This window comes from Drosophila virilis, chromosome 5 (genome assembly GCF_030788295.1).
Source record: "Drosophila virilis strain 15010-1051.87 chromosome 5, Dvir_AGI_RSII-ME, whole genome shotgun sequence".
Classification (NCBI taxonomy): domain Eukaryota; kingdom Metazoa; phylum Arthropoda; class Insecta; order Diptera; family Drosophilidae; genus Drosophila; species Drosophila virilis.
The window spans coordinates 9,711,315-9,733,387 of record NC_091547.1 but is presented as its reverse complement, the minus strand read 5'-3'; the positions used below and the strand labels follow the sequence as shown (position 1 = coordinate 9,733,387).

The 22,073-nt window shown below is 41.1% G+C and overlaps 1 protein-coding gene across 1 annotated transcript in view; it reads left to right on the top strand.

Moving 5' to 3' along the window:
- Positions 1-7,439: 7,439 nt before the first annotated feature.
- The window catches only part of psq (pipsqueak), a 59,242-nt gene continuing 44,608 nt past the window's right edge, over positions 7,440-22,073 (top strand). Inside the window, exons 1-3 of the mRNA XM_032436088.2 lie at positions 7,440-8,326; positions 11,724-12,109; positions 12,252-12,416. Of these exons, the coding sequence (XP_032291979.1) occupies positions 11,960-12,109; positions 12,252-12,416 (315 nt within the window). The 5' untranslated portion in view covers positions 7,440-8,326; positions 11,724-11,959. The remainder of the gene's footprint in view (positions 8,327-11,723; positions 12,110-12,251; positions 12,417-22,073) is intronic.

The following is a 22,073-nucleotide window of genomic DNA, read 5'->3' as shown; positions in this document are numbered from 1 at the left end:
CGTTCGGTCGCTCCCTCGCCCAACCCTCCCTTTCGGATAGTTGCCCTTGTTTTGTGTGCGCATTAGGAAATTTCGCTTCATTTTACGTGCCCTTTAGGGCTGGAGGCAATCAATAAAATGGGGCGGATCAGAAGTGGAAATGTGTGCAGTTGGTTACGCAGTTATAATATAATTCTATTGCGGACGCAGCATCCCTAGAGTTGGGCGTTTTATGCTCTATAAATCTCCATATTTGTCTTTGTTTGAATGCGATGGGGTGATATTAAGCTTTTGTTATCGTTATCGCTTATCGATATGCATGGATATATTAATACGACATCGATATTCCCCATCTCAAATAAAGATATTAACTTTTAGAGTAAATCTCATTAAATTCTACAACGAATCGTTTACATACTCCACTTGTAAGATATATTTATGTACATCACATACATCACATACATCACAAAAGCTGCGAAGTTGATGTTCAATATGTAATCGTTATCGCTTATCGATATGCATGGATATATTAATACGACATCGATATTCCCCATCTCAAATAAAGAGATCAACTTTTAGAGTAAATCTCATCAAATTCTACATGGAATCGTTTACATATGTACACAATTACATACTCCACTTGTAAGATATATTTATGTACATCACATACATCACATACATAGATACAGTTGCCATCAATTCACGTTGCTTATGCCCCTAATCCAGCTCCATTGAGCATCTTCCTTTCACTTGATTAACAAAAACTCTTCGCACAGAATATTTGTTAAACATTTTTCTCATATTGACCTCAAAAGAAATACATATGCATATGCACATACATACATACATATATGCATACATAGTTATGTACACACATACACACACACACATATATATATGCATATGTATGTGTATGTACATATTGTACATAAATTTGCAAGACCAAAAGCCAAAGAAAACCAGAAAGTTCCATTAACGAAAATATTTTTGGCAGCCTCATTTGGGCAGCGGCGTCGTCTTCGCTGATGTTGTTCTTGTTGTTGTTGTTGTTGGGGCAGATGAGGGCGCGAAGAGAGTGTGTGTGTGTGAGAGAGAGAGAGCGAGAGAGAGGGGAGGAGCGAGACTGATGGCAGCCGATTGCGAGCGTTCTTTTGAAAAATCCGAGAGCCATCAATCACTCACACACACACACACACACACGCGTAGAGAGAACGGCAGCCATGCTAAATGTGTTTTCGAGTTCGAATGAAAACGAAGCTCAGAATTTGTGAAAAAGAAGCGCAATCATAATGGAAATCAAAGCGTATGGAAACAACAAACACAACTAAAACACGCACACACACACACACACACACACACACACGTACATTGGCATGCCAACCGAATTGAAGTGTGTAGAAAACAACAACAAAATATTTTTGGGGCTTGGGCTATGAAATGCGAAAACACACACACACACACACATGAAAGCTTTCGAAGTTGGCGACGGCCAACGAAAATCGTTGAAAAACGAAAACATAAAATAAAACTCAATTACATATTGAATCTAGCTGTTGTTGTTGTTGTTGTTGTTGTTGTAGTTGTTGGCGGCTTTGAAATGGAATGGAATTTGTGTAGCTTTTGCTACGAAATCACGTAGCGAGTGCGAGTGCGAGTCACTTAAGACTCAACGCTGTTGTTGTTGTTGTTGCCCGTCTTAAGTAAGCGGGTGCGGCATAAATTTTCACTTTGCCCGTTCGAAAAAAAAAATGTGCTGCCAAAATATCAAAAAAAAACCCAAAACGAGTTTTTTTTCGGATCTGCCGTCATTTCTTAACAGCTCTTTTTTTTATTATTATTTATCAGGGAATATTTTCTTTGTCATGGCGCAAAATTTTCAACATTGATGTTGGCTGATTTCGCGCAGAGCAGAGCAGCGCGGCGCCGAGCAGAGCAGAGCAGAGCAGCGCGGCGCAGCGTAGCTTTCGAAGCTGCGCTCAGGCGCGGGCGGAGCGTGAGCAGCGGCAGCGGCAGCGGCAGCGACGCAGTTGCTAATATTGTGCACAATTTTTAGAAGCTCAATTATGGTTGCCAATTTGCTGCTGTTGTTGTTGTTGCTGCCGGTTTGTGAAACAGGCAACCGTAAGCGTTTATTTTTAAACAAAAATCAAGTTTGCAAACACACAAAAAAAAAAGGCAGAAAAAAAAAGTTAATTACATATAAAAAAGATTTATACCCACATAGAAAGTTGCATGTGAAAAACAACAACAAAAAGTGCCTTAAAAAAAAAAAAAATGAAACAAAATTATTTTCATGTTGAGCTTTGACGATCCCATGGTAATGGGAGTGTGTGGGCGCGGCCCGAGGGCGCGTCGAATAATGTTTGACATGAAATACGCGGACAGACAATAAAGCGAATTTCACGTTGTCATGTCAGCGCACAGCAACAACAACAACAACAACAACAGCAACAACAACAACAACAATGGCAACAATAATACAGTAATAGCCGCAACAACAATTGTGAAACCCTAAACGCAACGTTCGGCTTGGCTCATGATCCGACACACGGGTTTCCACCCTAAATTGTGGGGTTGCTGCTGGCGGGGCGGCATCGATTGAAGCAAATAAAGCTTCAGGGCCAAAGTACATACATACATACATACATAGATACATACATATGTATTTGTACAACAGCAACAATGCAGAGCTAAACCAGAATACCAGAAAACCTACCCTAAAAACGTTGTCGACGCAGCAGATCGAGCAGAGGGCGTCGGCGTCGGCGGCGTTGGGCTAAGGCTTAGGCTTAGGGTAGCGTTGGCGACGACGGCGACGTCGGCGTCGCTGCCAGCATTTATGTACAATGTAAACGGATTGCGTCGGGTGGGAGGCGCTGGGCCAGACATGAGATCCACATTAAAACGGACGAGAGCGTCGTGAGAGAGCGCAAGCTGTGAGCGCGCCACGAAGTATGTGTGCGTTTTTTTTCTTTTCTTCTGTTGCTACATGAACTTATGTGCGTCTGTGTGTGTGCGTGAGAGAGGGACGAGGGTATTATGTGTTGGCATGGCTTTGCATTTTCTAAAATTAGCATACGCTACTTAATTAGGTCCAAGCCAAGAATTACAGTTAAAAAGCTTTAGAAACAGGGCACAAAATAAACTGCATTAATGTAAATAACTGCTTGTACTGAAACTCCAAATGTGTACATATGTGCGTGCATTATGTCATGTGCAAGGCGAACAACGGTTAAAGCTAAATCCGATTTCATGATGTGGTTAGCTTGATGTGTGACACATCTTCTAGCAACAACAACAACAACAACAACAAGAACAACAACAAGAATGAGAACTACAACAAGAGTTCGTGGTTAACGCGCTGCCGCTGCGCTGCTGCTGCGCTGCTCCTGCTGCTGTCAGCGGTAGATAAAAGCTGAAGCTGGGTTAAGCTGAATCAGACATCTTACCGTTGGATTGCAATAAGAAGCTTTCGGCTTGAGCATGTTTAACACTCAGAAAAATAATTAGTTTTTAACAGGTCATATATATAAAACTTCTTTTAGCTAATATTATTATTATATATTAGCTGTCTTACAGATAAAAATCTACAGAGCACAAATTTAGAAAATTCTATAAGAAAAATAATTGTAGATATATATAAGAAACTCCCAGTGACATCCATCTTCAAATCAAGTAGTCTCCATTATCATTCGAAAATAAATCTTATAAAATTTGCATATTTATTAATCTATTACAATCGAGTGCATAATTTGGTTAAGTGTATTGGCTTTCCAGTTCCAGTTCCTTTTTTACTGCAAATGTTCGCCAAAAGCTCAAGCGCAAGTTAGAATAGATAAGCAGCTGCACGCAAAACCTTTTTTCGATGATCATAAATACTAGCACACATACATTTGCACACACACATAAATATGAAAACAAGCTCTGCCAGCAATTTTTATTTTATTTTTTTTTTTTTAAGCCCCACAGTTGTTTATGTAATGTGCTAATGATAATGAACTGCAGGCACAGTTAAAAGTGTTTCACTGTAAATTACTGAATGTGACTCATTCCAATTGCACACAGTATCTAAGTTAGACTAAAAACCAGGCATACACACACATATACACATGCATATGTATGTATTTAACATACATACATATACTTTGCACTCTGCAAACCATATAACTTATCTGTTACAAAAACTTTGACAAATGAATAATTGCTGTTATTATCTTACGTTTTGCGTATGTTCTCACTTCCGTTAGATCAACATTGATACATGCATGCATACATACATACATACGCGCTTACATCCCATAAGGGTTTGGGTTTCACAAGCAACAGCAACAGCATCAAAAGCTTCGAAACGTTAAGCTAAAGATCAAATAGCAAAATCAACAACAATACAGTAAAGCAGATCGCATCACATGTTAGCGAAAAAGCTTTGTAAGTAGGCGTATATCGTTGTTGTTGTTGTTGTTGTTGTTGTTAGCACATTCCATGGCTAGTTAAAAAAGGGCGAGGGCGTGCCAGTTGCTCGAAAGCCAACACCTGGCCGCAGCTCAGAACTTTTGCATATTAAGGTTTCGCTATAAAAATAAAAAACTAAAATCAACAGTTCTAGGGCAGGTTTTCACGAGCGCTGCGAGAGTCCATGAATATGGCACACAGTATATACATATATATATATATACGACTATGTATATGCATGTATGTGTATATACATACGCACAATAGATAAATCCTATCATGTGAACACAAATATTTCATGGCTGCAATTTTATGCATTTATGACATTAAATTCTTATGTACTCACACGGGCACACACGCATGCACAAAAGCTTCCTGGCGCACTCTCTTTGCCAAGCACCGGATGGGTAGCGGGCGAATGAGGGGGGGGGGGGGGGAGTAGTTGAGCGAGTGAGTGAGTGAGAGTGCGCATGGAAAGCCTAAACAAGAATAATGCAATGCACACATGCCGTACAACACGCGCACCAATACATTAACGCATGCTGCCCACTCGCACACACACACACACACTTCAAATTGCAAGTGCATATCGCATGTTTAGCATGTGTGCGAGCAGGCAATTTCATAGAAAAGCGTTTCAATGACGTCAATTGCTGCCCAATAAAGTGTCTACTTTTTTTTTGTTGTTGCTGTTAACTTTTTCTCTTTTCAATTTCAGTTTAGGTTGTGAGCATGTGAGAGTATGTCATTATTGCACATCATGTTAGAGTGCGCTGCATTCATTTTCAAGTACGTGTGCATGCATGTGCACTTGTATGTATGCAAATGTATGTATGTATATCCATTAATAGGCCGGATTTGTGCTCGTTTTGGGACTGCTGGCGCCAGCTAGCGGCCACAGTTTGCTGCATTAATGTTCAAGTACGTGTGTATGTATGTATGTATGGTCTTATGTCTGTATGCAGCCGCAAGTGTGCTCGTTTTAGAACCGATGGCGCCACCTAGCGACCGAGCTTGTCAAAAAGGGCGGTCGCTGCCGCAGTCACTGCCGCTGCTGCTGACCTTAATATGCATTAATTGTTTCAAGCAGCTGTAAACTAGGGGAAGCTTTTCTGTGCTGCGCTGTGTGTGCGTGTGTGTGTGCGTTCTTGTGTTCTAATGCACTCGCATATATCCCGCTCTCTTGTTGGGTCATGCTCACGCGCATTCAATATGCACAGCTTTCGTTTTATGGTGCACAATACTTCGTGCTTTAATTTTGATCCCAAACACACACTCGCACATGCATACGCATGGCTAAAGCTGCGCTGTCGGCGTCGAAGCTCGCTGCGAGGGCTGTTGCTGCTCTGGCGTGGGGGATCTTTTGTTTTGTTTACGCTTCTCTTAATGTGGGCGTTTGGGGGGCGAATGTTTAGCTGTAATTATAAGTGTGTGTGTGTGTGTGTGTGTGTGTGTGTACTACATAAATGCATAGGTGCATAATGCTAGCGAGGTCGGCCCTCGTCTCTGTCTCCAGCTCTGCTCGACGCGAGCCTGCGCATTCGGTTGAAATGTAAGTTTCAAATTCGATCGATTTTTCCAACAACATGTGAAAAGCTTGAATAATGTCAATTAATGTTAACTAATAGCTGAAATTAATCTACTGCGACGATCAATGTAACAATTATGCAAGTCAAGCAGTTGTTGCTGTCGTTGCTGCTGTTGTTGTTGTTGTTTAGAGCTAGAGCGAGTAGTGAGAATATGCAATTATTTTAATGTATTCAGCCTTGATGCTCATGAATGTCAATTAGCTTAATGCATATGAGAGAGCGAGTACCCATACTCCAAATTGCGCTCACGTGGGCAACGCTTTTACCCGCTCTCTCTCTCTCTGTGTGTCTGTCCCGCTTGCTCTCTCACTCTCTCTCTCTCTTTGTCTCTTTCTGCAAATGAGTCGCTTTGTATGCGCCAACAGCCCATCCATCGAAAGCTTCAAATAGCGTTAGTTGAGCGCGTTTTTATGGTCTCGCCACCCACTTCCGCACCCACAAGTCATGCTTACACACACACACACACACACATACACACACACACATATGCAAGTCACTTTCGCATTCAGCAACAGAAAATTGCAACTCATTTGAATTGTTTCGCCTTCATTATGCAAATGTCGACTTTTGGCCACGAATATTTATTTGCTTATTATAAATACATAAAGATAATTCAAGTCTTGCTGCGTTTGCCAGGCCCAGACTTTCTATGACAGCATTGTGGCATGACTTCATAGGGAGCATAATATGACCTTAAGCCAACTCATGCAAATCGAGCTACAAAAGTCAAGTTAACTTGCCAATAAATTATAAACTGATGTGAAGTGCACAACTATTTGCGTCTCTTTCTAATCAATTTTCGTTATTTTTCAGTTCACAAATTTAAATTTGAATAAGAGGCGCCAACTTATCGATATACAAGTTCAAACTTATTGTTCGTTTTATAGCAGTTAGCTTTTGTGCCGAGTCTAGTATTTCATCGCACATCTGGCAATGCTGTTTGACAGTGTGTACACAGCACATATCTAATAAAATCTCAAACGATTTGTGCTCAAATACTTTTAATACATTTAAAATTAATGGAAGACACGATTGTTGCTTTGCCAAATAGCCGCCATATAAAAAATATGTTAAGAGCAACGTTTTTCTCTTTTACTCTCGAATTCAAATTGTGCGCGCACATTTCATTCCAGCTGTTTCGTGTGCAACGCAACAGCACAAAAGTAAAACGGCAAAGAGAATGCGAACAAGCGAGACAGGTAGACTCTCGAAAGCCGAAACGTTGCCAGCTGTTGGCATTGATAGCGCGACATGTAATATATTTAAAATTTAAACAGCAATTACAATATATTAAATTGATTTAAGCAGGTTATTGTAATTTTTGTTAGGTTTCGCTTGTGATAGTTAAACATAAATCACATTTTGTTGGATTTCTCTGGCATCGTAAACATAGCAAAACAGTCTGGCAAGGCCAATTGAATACGAAAATGGCGAACACGAGCAAACCTCCGATGAACGACGAGTGGAAAAAATAATTATTTTAAATTCCGTTTTGCCAGCGAAATTCCAACGCGAGTCAGCTAATGTAAAAAAAAAGTGCGCAAAACAAAAGGCAATGCAATTTTAAAGTATGAAACGACCAAAGTGCAATCGGTTGTGCATTGATGGCCAGCTAAATAGAATAAATTAACTATTTGCAAATTACGAAAAAGCAGCTGAAAAACCAATTGAGTCGAATGTGTGGCTACAATCGTGTGCGTACGTGAGTGTGTGTGAGTGAGCGGGCAAGAACAACGTAAAGCGGAAAGGTAGCGGGACGGACAGCAGCCAATAAACGAAAGGAAATAAAAATAAAACCAAAAATTAACAGTGCAAAAAAATAAAATAAAATCAAGAGAAGTACGAAATAAAACTTGGCGGTAAACTCTGCAAGCGTGCATGTATGCGTGTGTGTCTCTCTCTCTCTCTCTCTCTCTTGAGAAGCTGTGTGCGTGTGTGCTTGTCAGCTTCTCTCTGTGTGTGCGTGCCTAAAATGTGCATAAAAATAACCGATAAACTGCGCAACAAAAACAACAACTAACGCACCGCTTACTGTAATCGCGTTCTCTATGCGTGCACTACGTAACAGGCGAACACGTAACGTTAACGTAAGCAGTAAAGCAGCAGCGCAGCCAAGGCGGCAAAAGAAATACCTGACTGACTATTCTACAATTAGGCGACATATTGCGTGCGCGCCATGTGTGCAACCAATTATGCAAAAAACCAACAAATTGAACGACTGCGGCAACGACAGCGCTGATCTACGCTTGCAGCGACAAATTTAAATATAAATAGCAACAACAACAACAACAACAACACACGAAAAGGTAAACCAACAATAACGCAACAAACTAAAAATAATAATAGCAACGGTACAAAAAAAAAACACAAACACACAAATTTAACACACGTTTCAATTGATTTCAATTGCGACTATATTAAGCATTACATTTATTTACATGTGGCGGAAGTGAGCGTGCGGGGGAGGGGAGGGGGTATGCCGTGCACATTTCCATGCCACCTGCACTTCGGCCTCTAATACGCTCGCATTCGCACTCGCCCTCTCCCTGTCTCTCTCTCTCTCTAGTTTACTTCAAAAAATTTTGCCCCCTCGTTGCTGTGCGACAAGAACAATAATAATCAAAACAAAAATGTTTAAAATCCATTTTCTTTGCTTCTTCACCCACCGCATCAGCGCTGTTTTAGTCTGTCATTTGTCTTGTGCTTCTTCTTTATCTACTTCATGCACACACTCGCCCACCAATACTTATGCAAGCGTCAACGTGCAAAACAGCTATCTCGCTTGCTCATGCATAGTCAAGGCGCAATGAAGCGGCTGCCAAGTCTAACACGCCACAGTGGAATAAAAACAGTTATGTTATTGTTAACATCTAAAATGTGGCATAATTAGTTAGTTGAACATAACAACTACTTATAGTTGGACATATTTGTAACTTATTTGCGAAGTATGAAGGCAATTGAACTTATTGACTTTTAATTATAATGTGACTGCGTAATTGATTTGATTTCCAATAGCGTGTGCCACTGTGCAGCGCGCACGGACAGTCATGTCCATTAATATTTGAATTGCGAATTGAAAGCATAGATAAAACAAATAAGCAGCCAACAGACAATAAGAACTTAAGCAGCTTTAATTTAAATGCAACAAACTTAATGTTAGATAACATTATATGCCCAATTGAATACACACACAAATCACACTGTTCACCAAAATTCAAGAGCAAACGAAACGAAACGAAAAAAAAATCCATTTGGCAAACAAACAAGCAAAGCAAAACGACGAAGCGAGCAGCGGCTCCAAAAGGCGGCAACTTGACTTCTATCGCGAGTGTGCATGTGTGTGTGTGTGTGTGTGTGTGTGAGACGAACACAACGAGCAACAGGGGACCAACAAACAATAGCGAAAAGAATAAAAAAGAGAGAAAAAAAAAAACGTGGATTGGTCGCGTAAATGGAGAAGAAGCAGAAACGGCATCAAAACAACAAACAGGCCGCATAAAATGCACAACTGATTATAAGCTCTCTCCGCTTCGTCTTACTCTCTCTCTCTCTCGCTCTTCCTCTCTCTCTGTTGTGCTCTCTGCCCCCACCAAATCCAACACGTTTTGTGGAGCGTGCAAGTGGGGTGGCAGCACTGTATTATTTCTTTCCTCTTGGTTTTTCGGCATTCCATTTTGGTGCGCGCTTTATTGTTTTGATTTCGTTACCGTTTTTCTTTTTCATTTTTCTTTCATATATGCATGTGCTTCTTCTTTGGGCTGCTTCGCAAACTGCATTCGATTGCTTTGAACGAAAAGCACAACAACAAAAACAATGCAGCTCATGATATCAAGCTTAAAGGCGCGTACGCTGATCATATTTTGCTCAAGCAAAATTCAGCAGCTTAATTATGCAAAAAGCAAAGAGTCTTAAATCAAATCTATTTCGAGTTAAATGCGCTTGCTTTTTTGTATTTGCTTTTGCCAGCTGTCGTGAACAGCGTACCATCCTCGATGGGCTTAAAATGTAACATTCGCTGCGGTCGTTAAAGCTGCAAGTCAATGTTGCTTTTGTATGTTGTTCTCGTTGTTGTTGTTGTTGTTGTTGTTGTTGTGTCTGTGCCTATGTCTGGAGTCGCTTCACATTCCTACCTCTGCCCCTTTGGCAACGAGTTGCACGTCGCCTAAATTCTATTAACTGCATTGGTTAGCGCAGCTTCGGTCCTTACAGCCAGCAGCAGCAGCAGCAGCAGCATCCTTTTCAGCATTCCTATTTCTCTTTTTTTTTTTAATTTTTTTTTTGACAATACCAATGGCCCAGCTAGCAACAACATGATGATGTTGTACGTGCCATTGAAATCCGTAAAAAGAACTACGAAAAATAAAAAAAAAATAAAAATGTAAAGAGTGTAAACTTCAGCTCGAACTGAACTGAAACTGGTTTCGGTTTTCTTTCTTTGGCCCGGGCAGAAGGCAGAAGGCAGCATTTTACATTTTCATGCGCAAAACTAAAAACTTTTCTGAATTGAAGCCACGGACAGAGCCCAACAACGCAACGCGACAATGGGCCACATGCAAAAAGTTTTATTGCAAAAATCGACTAAGGCGAGGTGTTGCCAAGGGTTAAGCATTAAATTGGATGGGATCAAGGCATCCTCTCTCTCTCTCTCTCTCTCTCTGTAGATGAAAAAATAGATTGAATGCAAAAATACCCTTTGATTTCATTTGAATTGACAATGGTCAATGTGAAATTTAAAATTTCGTATAGTCTGTAAGAAATAATACCCTGTGATTTGAGAAAACGCTAACTGGATTGCAGGTCTTATCATAACGTTTCTAGTTAAATAGCAAAAATATCCTTTAAATAAATATGAATATTATTCTAAATCGTTCTCTAGTCGAATACCCTCAAATACTCGCTTGTAGATTGTAAGCAACAATACCCTGTTATTTAATTTGAATTTACAAATGTCTATCTGGAATGTAGGGTATAGAATACTAAATGTAAACAAACAAAAATATCCTTAAAAAATATAACATATCTTAAGGTTCCTCTAATATGGAACATATAAATACATTAAAAAAAAAGAAATACTTATAGAATTTCACTAGTAACTATCTTTAATAATACCAAATATCTTTTTTAAGCTTGAGCATAAATGTTCTTTGTGTTTTGCAACACTGATTTTGTTAGCTTTGCCGCGCGTTGCCTGCAGTTTCTTACAAGCACATCTAACTGTTATTTACAGGGTATGACCAAGTCGGGCTCTGGTCACACTTAACGACTACCTGTTTTCATTTTTTGGGAGGCAGGCATAGTTTGCGCTCCTCTGTGCTCGCCACTTGTAATGCGCCGCACAATGGACTCCTTTTACATCTCTTGCCCCAGCAGGCGGCCGTTTGCATCCGAGACTCTGCCTCAAAAAGCTGGCTCAGTCGCAACTGGCGTTGCGTTTGGTATAGAAGCAGAAATAAAAAAAACGGTTGCAACGGGCCGCCACATTTGTTAGTTGTGTTGTTATTGTTGTTGTGTCTATCGATCAATTTGCTGTGTGATTAATTAATAAATGCGTATTTATTATGGGCGCTGGGCAAGCGAAAACCGTACGCATTAACTGGAATGTGGTGCGTGCGCAGGCGCAAACATATATATATATATATTATGTTGTTTTAAGCTACAACATTTACTTTCAATTTTCAACTAATCGCATTTGCATCTTTGCAGCGCTGCCAGCAGCAGGACGTCGTCGCCGCCGTCGTCGTCGTCGTCGTCGTCGTAGCACTGAGCTTTTGGCGCTGTGCGTGTTGAGCACCGCAGCGAAAGTGAACGCGTAAAAGAGCGAGAGAGTGTGAGAGAGAGAGAGAGAGTGTAAGGGAGAGAGAGGGGGGCAACAATAATAAGAACGCCAATCATAATAACTGCAATTGCAAGGCACAGCGAAAGACTCTCTCACATACAAAATGGCTGCCGTGCGGGGACATCAATACTTTAGTCTACGCTGGAATAACTATCAGAACACGATGACGTCAGTGTTTCAGCAGCTGCGCGAGGATCTCTCCTTTGTCGATGTGACCTTGTCCTGTGAGCATGGCTCGCTCAAGGCACACAAGGTGGGTAACGTGCACTTGTTAATATATCTGTATATCGATATGTGCAGCTATCGATAGACAATTTTAACGTATGCATTTCCATTAAATGTTTGATTTGCTTTTCAATAATTGAATTTGTTCTCATCTTTTTTTTTGGCAACAGGTTGTTTTATCCGCCTGCTCGACGTATTTTCAAAAGCTGCTGCTCGAGAACCCGTGCAAGCATCCAACGATTATACTACCCGCCGACATCATATTCACAGATCTGAAAACAATTATCGATTTTGTTTATCGCGGCGAAATCGACGTAACCGAATCGGACCTACAGGTGAGTGCGACTGTCCGACTGCCTCTTGAATAATTAATTAAATAATTGGCCCAAGTTTTTAACAAAAAGGTTGCAATTACGCATTTTTAATGCACAACCTTCGTAGTCCATTTGTGGACTCAGAAAAACAGAACTCGAGGAGCTCGTTAATGCCTTCAGTTCGAAACGTATTTTGATTTTAATTGAAAATCAATATGGAAATTGGTTTAGCAGCTAATTACATACGCTGCTTGACCATGAAATACCCTGTAAAGAGCTTAGCAAATGATATTTGAATGCTGCTGGAACGGCACATCGCTAAATAGAGGGAACTTTTTGGTATAAAATAGGGAAATATATTGGGATCTAAAATGAGTTATTGCCTAAACATTTTTATTAGTGTAGTTAATTATTTGTCTCAGTGCAAATGGAATTACATCAAAGACAAATATTTATCTTGGGCTGGTTTACTGTTTCTTCGAATGTACAAATATAAATAGATATTAGATAGATAAATAGATAAATATATTAGTCTTGCGTATTGTTTCTGATGATTTTACGTTGACTGGGCTACAATTTCTTTCAGTGTATTTGCAATACTCGCATACATTTAAGAAATTTAACAAGGTATTTAATTATCGCTTGACTATTTCTCTCAGTGCATTCAAAGTTATCGCCTTGTGTATAGGTTTTTATTTATATTTATATTTGTTGTGGCTGCTTGGCCAAGTGAAAAGTCTGTGGAAAGTACAACCGCATGTGCTCCGCACCTTTGGCACACTGTTGCAGCTGCGGCGGCCTTTTTATATTATCTTTATCAATTCTTGCCTATTCATATCTCAATAGATGTCTATTTATACACACACACACACACATCAGTACATATGTATGTAAACGGTAACTATTTATGTAAGCCATTTACACAGACATTCCGCACCTTTCGCTGCCTCGGTCGGACAATTTCATTGACAACAACAACAACAATAACAACAGCAGCAGCAGCAGCATTCGTGTGTGTGTGTGTGCGTGTTTATCTTTTTTAAATTGATCGCCAGCAACATACATACAAACATACAAAAATACAAGCATGCACACGCACACACTCTCACACGCACACAGTGACATGCATATACACCCACAATTATTGCCAGGGTCGTTATCTATGCAGGTTTGTCAGCTCTCCTGTTGCGCCTGCCGTCACTCTCTCTCTCTCTCTCTCTCTCTCTGTGTGTGTCTCTCTCCCCGCACTCCAATTGCTGCCTTCATTGATGTTGCGCTATTTTGCATTTGACGAACGGCATTGTAATTGTCATTTGTGCGCTTCATTAACCGTTGATTGCAGTAGTTGTTCTCGTTGTTGTTGTTGTTGCTGTTGTTGTTGGTTGCTTTTGATAAAGAATGTGAGCAGCTTTTAATTAATATTGATTATTTATGCAGCTCTTTAGTTCAAGCATTGCAAAAACAGTTATTGCTTTAATGTTATCAACGCAGTTACGGTTTAATAACTGCGTGTTTGGGCAGGCTTTGTGTTTTTTTTTGTCTATTATAAACTGTAATCTGTAAAATCTTTTTAAATAACTTTAAATATTCGCCCAAAAATAAGACATTTTTAACGAAGTTTATTTAACGAATTATCCACTTAACGCATTAACTTATTTTGAGCAGCAACCATTTTTGCTTAGCCAAGTCACCAACCTTTTGCTTACACTGGTGGCTGGCATTAATGTGCTCTTTGCGCTTCTGCCATACTCAGCATATTAGCGCTCACTCAATGCACACGCGAAGCCGGCTTGAGTCGTTGGCCAGCAACAGAGGCACAAAAAAAAAACACTCAAACTCAAGCTGACGCAACGCTCAAACGGCTGCCCACCCTCACACACAGTCAGCAGAGCGCGCGCTGCCTTCAGACGGCGGGCAGCCGACGACGACGACGACGATGACGGCGACGGCGACGGCGACAACTTCCCATTCATGCTGCAAGTTTTGCTTTTGCTTTTTGTTTTTGTCACAAACGTGCGCTCCATTTTTATTTTCGCTGCAAAAGTTTGCCGGCCATCTGTGTGAGGGCGAACCACCAACCCACCCGCCTCTTGGAGCAAGCGGGGAAAAGCGGGTGGCAACTACACACAGCTACACAGCTTGTGTTTGTTTGTATCTCTTTCGTCGTCATCGTCGTCGCCGTTGTTTCTGCACATGTTCTTGGAGTTTCGTGTTGGCTCCTGCTCTCGTGTCGGCTTGCCACCACTTTTATGTATAAATTTTTTTTTTTCGCCCATTTTTATATTTTCTGTCTCGCTGCTGTTCTTGTTGTTGTAGTTGTAGTTGTAGTTGCCCTTGTACTTTTGAATGTTTTTGCCGTTGTGCGTCGTCGTCGCCGTCGACCGCAACTTCAATGGCGTCGCTTAGTATGTGAAGCTTTGCGGACGTCAACGTTGACGTCGCTTCGTCTTGCCCAGCGCCTGGTGCGTTCGTCGTATTTTGGCGCTGCTTCTCTTGCTGCTGTTGTTGCTGTTGTTGTTGTTGCTGCTGTTGTTTTTGTGATTTTGCATGGTGGCCCCCTTTTTTTTTTGGCGCGTCTGCATCGCCTTGAAAAATGTTGTATGGCTGCTGACTGCGACTGGACCTCAAACTGGACTTTGGCTGAGTGTCTGTGTATGTGTGCGTGCTATTGCTAGCTCTTTCGAACGCGGCGATGGCAGTGTTGCCACTTGGTTTAGTTTAATTTTTTTTTGTTCAACATTGGTGCGGTTTTTTTTTCTCGAATTAAGCTTAGATTCGATTTTTGCTAAGCGTTAATTATGCTGGGCTCTGCGTGGAATGCTTTTAGCTAATGTGGTCAAGCTCGCTCGCTCTATCTCTCTCTCTCTCTCTCTCGCTCAAGCACATACGCGCGTAGATGATTAACAGCGAGACGCACACACACGCAGGCATAAAGCCGTTACATATACATATTTAAGCACACACACACACACACACGCTACATGCGCTTATGAGCATGCTGCATGCATGTGTATTTGTATATGTATGCATGTGTGTCACACATGCATACATGTACACATGCATGTCTGCGACAACGACGCCATGTGCTTGGCTATATTTATTGTGTGTGTGTGTGTGTGTGTGTTTTTTTTTTTTCGCATGCCAACACTTGAGGGTCTTCCCATCGCCAGCCCCCTACCCTACCCTACCGTACCGGGCCCCTTGTTGGCCCCATTGCATTGTTTCCCCCTTTTGCCATCAACGTCACCTTTATCTTCGGCCAACTATGTGAGCAGCTGAAACTGACACACACGGGCGGGCGCAGCAGAGCAGCAGCGGCAGACGTCGACGGCCGCGACGTTGGACAGCAGCAGCAGCAGCAAAAGCAGCGATGGCAGCGGCAGCAGCAACCCAGTTAATGGGGGGGTGGGGTGGTGTTGGAGACATAGCGGGCACACCCAACAGCCAGCATGCTGCTACCTTCGCCCACTGCCCCCTCCCCCCTCCTCTGAGTGCGCCCAGCAACCACTTGGCTTGCATTTTTTCCGATTTTTTCTTTCATTCTTTCTTGCAAACAATTTTTATTTCTGTGCAGAATTCGTTTCGTTTTTTATTTTTTTTTTCCCTTTTCTTTGCTCTGCTCTGGCTCTCTGAGTAATTTTTTTTGCCCCGCAGCACGTCGCCAAAGTGTCTCAGTGTATGTGCGACCGTCGGTGTATGTGTGTGTGTGTGTGTGTGTGTGTGTGAGCGCGCCCCGCTTCTGTGAGTGAGAGCGCGCTTTGGCTTGCCACTTTGAACTTATTGAAGGAAACAGCAGCACAGGACAAGCGCTGCTGAGCGAAAAGGAGGCAAAATAAAAGAAAAAAATTCGAAATTGAGTGAGGCGCAAAGAAAAAATGCTTCACACGTACACGTACTTACGTGCTGTGTGTGTGTGTGTGTGTGTGTGAGTGTCCGCCAACAATGGCCCAGCTGCTCCACACACACACACATACATGTGCGGGCTTGTGTGTGTAAGAGCTTGGACTCATAGTACACTTTCATTCTCAGTCCTCGCTGGTCCAAGTAGCTTCCCCTCTTGCGCTACCTTCGCTGCTTGCGTGGACGTCGCTGCGTCTGTCCAGTTCCGTCTGGCATTTATTTTTTTTTTTTGCTCGTATTTTTCGTCCTGTTTCTTGTCTTCAGATTCGCCTGCTGGTCAGGCTGTGCCATTGTTGTTGTTGTTGTTGTTGTTGTTGCTGCCAGAGAGCACAATTTTTTCTTTGCGGCCCATTGTTTTTGTTGCACAGTGGTGCAAGGTTTGATCAACATGGAATTGAATTTTTGTAACCACGATTTTTGTTAAATGTTATGTAATTAATATATATAAATAATGGATATTCAAAGTGCTTCCACAATTATAATATATTTTTCTGTTAATGAGGCTTTTATTTTATATTTCATAACGTTTGCCAAACCTTGTACAAAGGCTAGTTTATATAAGCGATCGTGAAAGAACGTCACACCTGGAGTTGACTTGTACAATTTTCGTTATCTTCTATCCAGTTTCTAGACGCATGTCCACACCCACTTGCACATTCATGTTGCTTGTTCTCGCTTGTAGCCAAACTAGCGACAAGAAGAGTGAAAAAAAAAAAAAAAATGTCCATCAATTGCTGCAATTGCATTTTTTTTGCTTTTGTCGCTCAAATGTTCCATTGTTTTTACTGGCTCCGCTAGCAGCGACGAAATCTGCCGATTCATGCCCGCACCCCACACCGTGTGACACCCAACACAAATCATGGCCAGGCGAATTCATCTCCAGTTAATGGGCGTACATCGTCGCATTTGGTGGCCTGGTCAGTGTTGGTCATTTTCTAAGGGTGTTATATACTTGGCAACGCCACCTTGCCACCCACTCAGCTGAGTGGGTGGGGGGGGGGAGGGTCCTCTTATGTATGCGCTGCTCGTTCGACTGTCTCACTCACTCGCTCACACGCTCACACACACACACAGAGACAAAGATACGTACACACACTTGTAAGTTTGCCGCAAGTTTGTTAAGAAATGTGTGTATGGGGGGTGGGGGGGCGGGTGGGGGTGGCGCCTATGTCTCATGCTCATGCTCATCAATAATGCAAATTGTTGTTGTCTGCAAGAGTTTCGTGTACGTTTTGCGCTAGCGTGGACCACGGTGCGCGTGCTGTGCCGCAATTTTTTCAAGCTTTCTTGCTGAGCACTTTGTTGTTGTTGTTGCTGTTGTTGCCGGCGCTGCTGCTGCTCTCAGTGTTTCTTCTCATTTTTTCGCTGCTTCGATTTTTTTTTTTTTTTTTTTGTAGTGCTTGCTGCTTATGCCGTTGTTGTTGTTGTTGTTGTTGTATGCTTGAGTACATTTGTGTCGGTGTGTGTGTGTGTGTGTGTGTGTTTGAGTTTGTGTGAGTTGCGGCTTGCTTATGTTTTTTTTCTTTCTCTTTTTATATGTGCAGAGAGCGGCTACGCTCTGCAATTTTTTCCGATTGCGACCGATTTTTTTTCGCTGCCGCTGCTACTTTGAGTGTATGTGTGTGTGTGTGCGCGCCTGTGTATGTGGGTGTGTGTATGCTTTTGCTCCTTGCGCCTGGCTGTTTGCTAATCGTTGTCGTCGCAGTCAACGTAGACTTCGTCGTCTTTTGGCATCATCTTTTATTTGTAATTCGGTTCATCATCATCGTTCATCGTTCTGTCGCATTTGTATGTAACTGTATGTGTGTATGCCGTATCAGTGTGTGTGTGTGTGTGTGTGTGTATGTCTGCTCGCTCACACGCTGCCGCTGCGGCCGCCGCCGCCGCCGCTGCCTTTCTTGTGTTTTTTTTTTTTTTTCTTTCTTTCTTTGCGCCGCAGCGGCAGCGACGACGGTCAATGCTGCCAACTTTGCCGTTGCCAGCCATCAGACAACATTTGTACTCGGTGGGTCTTGCTTCGATCGGACACTCGGTCGCCGCCACGTTGCTGTAATTATCGCGTATTTGTTCCGCCCGTCTGTTGCCACCGGCCGTCTGTTCGTCGCCTTCATTCCCAATTGGACGAATATCGCCAATTGAACCGCTGCGACTCCCCCCTCCCCTCCCCCCCGCTACGTAGTCAGCCCCCTTTTAATTACCCGAAACGCGGCTGTCAGTCGTGCAAATTCTGTCAGTTCTGCGACCAAATCAAATTAAAACAGGCCGAAAAATCAAAAGTGCTTAAAAATAAAACTCGGTCCCCAGTTCGTGCACCGTTAGTGTGTCGCTGCCTGTGCCGCATATGCAGGCTCTTAGCTGCTTATTTTTACATAAATTCAAGTTCGCGCGCGTATGCACATATAAATATTTACACACACACACACACACACACACACACACACACACAAAACATACACACGCACACATTTACAAGTGCAAAATCAGCGCAGACAGGCCGCTGTCTGGCTTCCCCCAATAAGAACAAACAAGCAGTAGCAGCAGCAGTCCAATAAGAACAAAACAGCAGGCGAAAAGAAATGCCGCGAAACGTATAAAAATTCAAGCTGGGCAAAACTTACACGACTTGGGCTAACGTTTTTTTTTCGGCATACGTAGTAAACGTAAAGAGGCATTCCCTCACACGCGCTCACATACACACACACACACACATACGGATGCATATATCAAACACATGTCGCTGCCGCAACATTCCTTTTCGTATGACGTTGACGTTGCGCCGCTGTCGCTGTCGCTGCTGAGGCTGCTTGGGCTGCTGCTGTCGCTGCGCTTTGCAAGTTTTTGACGTGTGCGTATGTGTGTGTGTGTGTGTGTGTGTGAGTGTGACAAGTGCCGCCGCCTGCTGACAGCGCGCTTTACTTTTATGATTATTTTTTATATGTATATTTCGTATTTATTTTATGTGCATTTGCCTTTTGCCGCGTTATTCGCGTGTGTTTTGACTTTGCGCGCCGCTCTCCAGCTCTCCAGCCTCGCCTTACGGTTTATTGAACTAGGCGTGCTCTATTTTGTATTTTCTTTTGTATTTGCCAGATGCTGCCGCAGCTTTTGTGCATTGTCTCTCTCTTTTGTTGTACAATTAATATTTTGCCTTTTCAGCATTTCTCATTAATACAATTTCAATTCTCTTGCGCAGCATAACAAGCTACAAAAACAAACATAAAAAAAAAACCCTATGCAAATGCGTCACGTGTTGATAAACATTTTCCCAAATTAAAATTCCCAAACAACAATAAAATACCTAACGCTTCCATCTCACTCACACTCTCCCGCTCTTACACACGCTCTTAAATACACTCACAACTAATCGCAACGATTGCGTCCTTTTTGCTCTTTCTCTTTTGATCAAATCATTTGTGCGTGTGTTGTTCTTATAATTACATATATTATTGTTTATTTATATATATATATATATATATATATATATAAATATTATAATAAATTATATAAAGAAGCAGCAAAGTTTTTGGTGTGCATATATTTTCTGTTTTGTTTGGGTCTCACACAATCCTCACACATAAAACAACAAAAATTTAATATATATATATATATATTGTATGCAATTGATTCCGTCACGTCGTCTACTACAATTTGTCCAACCTACTCTACAACAACAAATGCAATCGTTACTACAAAACTGCGATATTAACTAAAAGAGAATAACAACAATAATTGCGATCTGAAAAGGCTTGAGCCACAAGGATTTTCAATTGCATATTGCATAAGGTATGTGCTTTTTAATCTAACTAGATAATTCCCCATGATAATTTCCCATCAAATTCGAATTCAATGAAATTGTGTAGGGAAATTTGATTATGAATTTATGCTTAAGCAGGGTAATTTTGTATTTATACCAATCAAAAAATGTTGCCTATCCGCAGGCGCTTGTCAAGTTCAAGTTTTTACTTTTTGACTTTGTTCTTTACTTTCCCCCATTTAGTCCTACGCACCTTTCCAAGGGCTTGGTTCGCTTGGCAATGTTCCATCAAATAATGCCATTAATTAGCCACACACACACACACACACACACACACACACGCACAGGCAGACACACGCACACCACACCCTTAATACCCTGCACTCTCTGCCTCTCTTGCACGCAGAGGCCGCACGACCCAATCTCTTAGTTGCGCTCGCTCGCAATTAGCGGCCATCAGAAACAAAACTGAGACATAATAACGGGCAAAAAATGAAAAAAAAAATAAAAATAAAAGCTTAAAAAACGTGAAAGCCAATGAAACTGAGCGATTTTTTTTTCGGTTTCTCCCTTCATATATTTTTTTTTTTTTTTGCTGGCACACCCAAAAGTTACATAGTCGTCGTTGCCTGTATTTGTATTTGTTTTGTTGTTGTTGTTGTTGTAGTAGTTTTTTCTTAAGGTTTTTCCAATAGCCAACAATTGAGTACGCCCGGTCGCTTTCTGAACTTTTCGGGCCCATAATGTGAAAGTTATGACCACTAAACCACTAGATAATGGCAAAAATCACACAATGAAAGGCTCTTAGCATGTCTCTGTGTCTCTCTGTTTGTTTTCAAAACTTTCGCAGCATGTCAAATAATAAAAACAAAATGTCATTAAGAAGTTTTTCCGCCAAGAAAATCGTTTCAGTTCAAACTTCAAGAGCATGGATCTCAGGCAGACAAGAACTATTGTTTGTTTGGAAAAGCTTAAATATGATTATTTTATATTTACATATTGTAAATGGCAACAAAAAATGCAGCTTTTGCTTTTTCAATAAAAAATTAAAAGTGTTAATAAACAATCGATAAATATAAACGATAGATTTGCGATATTTTTTTATCGATAAAGCTTTGCTCAACACTAAAATAACGTTATTTCTCAAACTATTCAGATTTGATCCTATATGAACTTAGGCAATTAAATGAAAATTAAAGAAATTTATTATAAAATACAATTGACCAATTTTTGTACTTTATTAAAAGGAAATTTAAATAGGATTTTCTCTCAAATTCTCAGCTTGAAGCAGATGCTGATCAATTAATTTTCTGTGTGCTATAAATAAAGATTCTTCCTTGAATACAGAATATCTATTAGTCTCTCTCTTAAACTGAACTATTGCATTATTATGTGAATTGAGTTGAAGCATTTCAACTCGATTGCATCTTCAAGCATTTATCGTATGCCAATCGCAAAGCGAGTTTTCAATACTAAAACTCTGGCTCTAATCGATATTTGCCAAGTGCAGTGCTGGAAAAGACAGAAAAATAAGTTCGGCCATCAAGAAGCGTCAAAGTTTACCAAGTGGTTGCCAGCTAAGTGGCTGCAACAGTTGCCGCGAAAAACTCGGCAGCTAACCAAAGAGAGGAAAAGCCTTTTATATAAAAATTACAACAAATTTCTAGTCGACTGACTATGCAGATACCCTGTAAACAGTTGCAGAAATGTTTGTTATGAGCTTAATTTAAGTGCACAAAATTTAAAAATATCATTAAAAGGCCTTTTTTAAGAAATTTTTGATGGATTAATCATGTAAATACCCTGTAAACAGTTGTTTAAATGTTTGTTGAGCCTTTAAAATATTTACAAAAATTCAACAAAATTCATACAAAAGCATTTATATAAGAAAAGTCTTATTGATTGACTATGAAGATATCCTGTAAACAGTTGCTGGTATGTTTGTTCTGATAAGAAAACTAATGCTTTTTATGTAGGGTATGTGCTAGTCGAGCACATCTAGCATGTCTAAGTGCATTACTTTT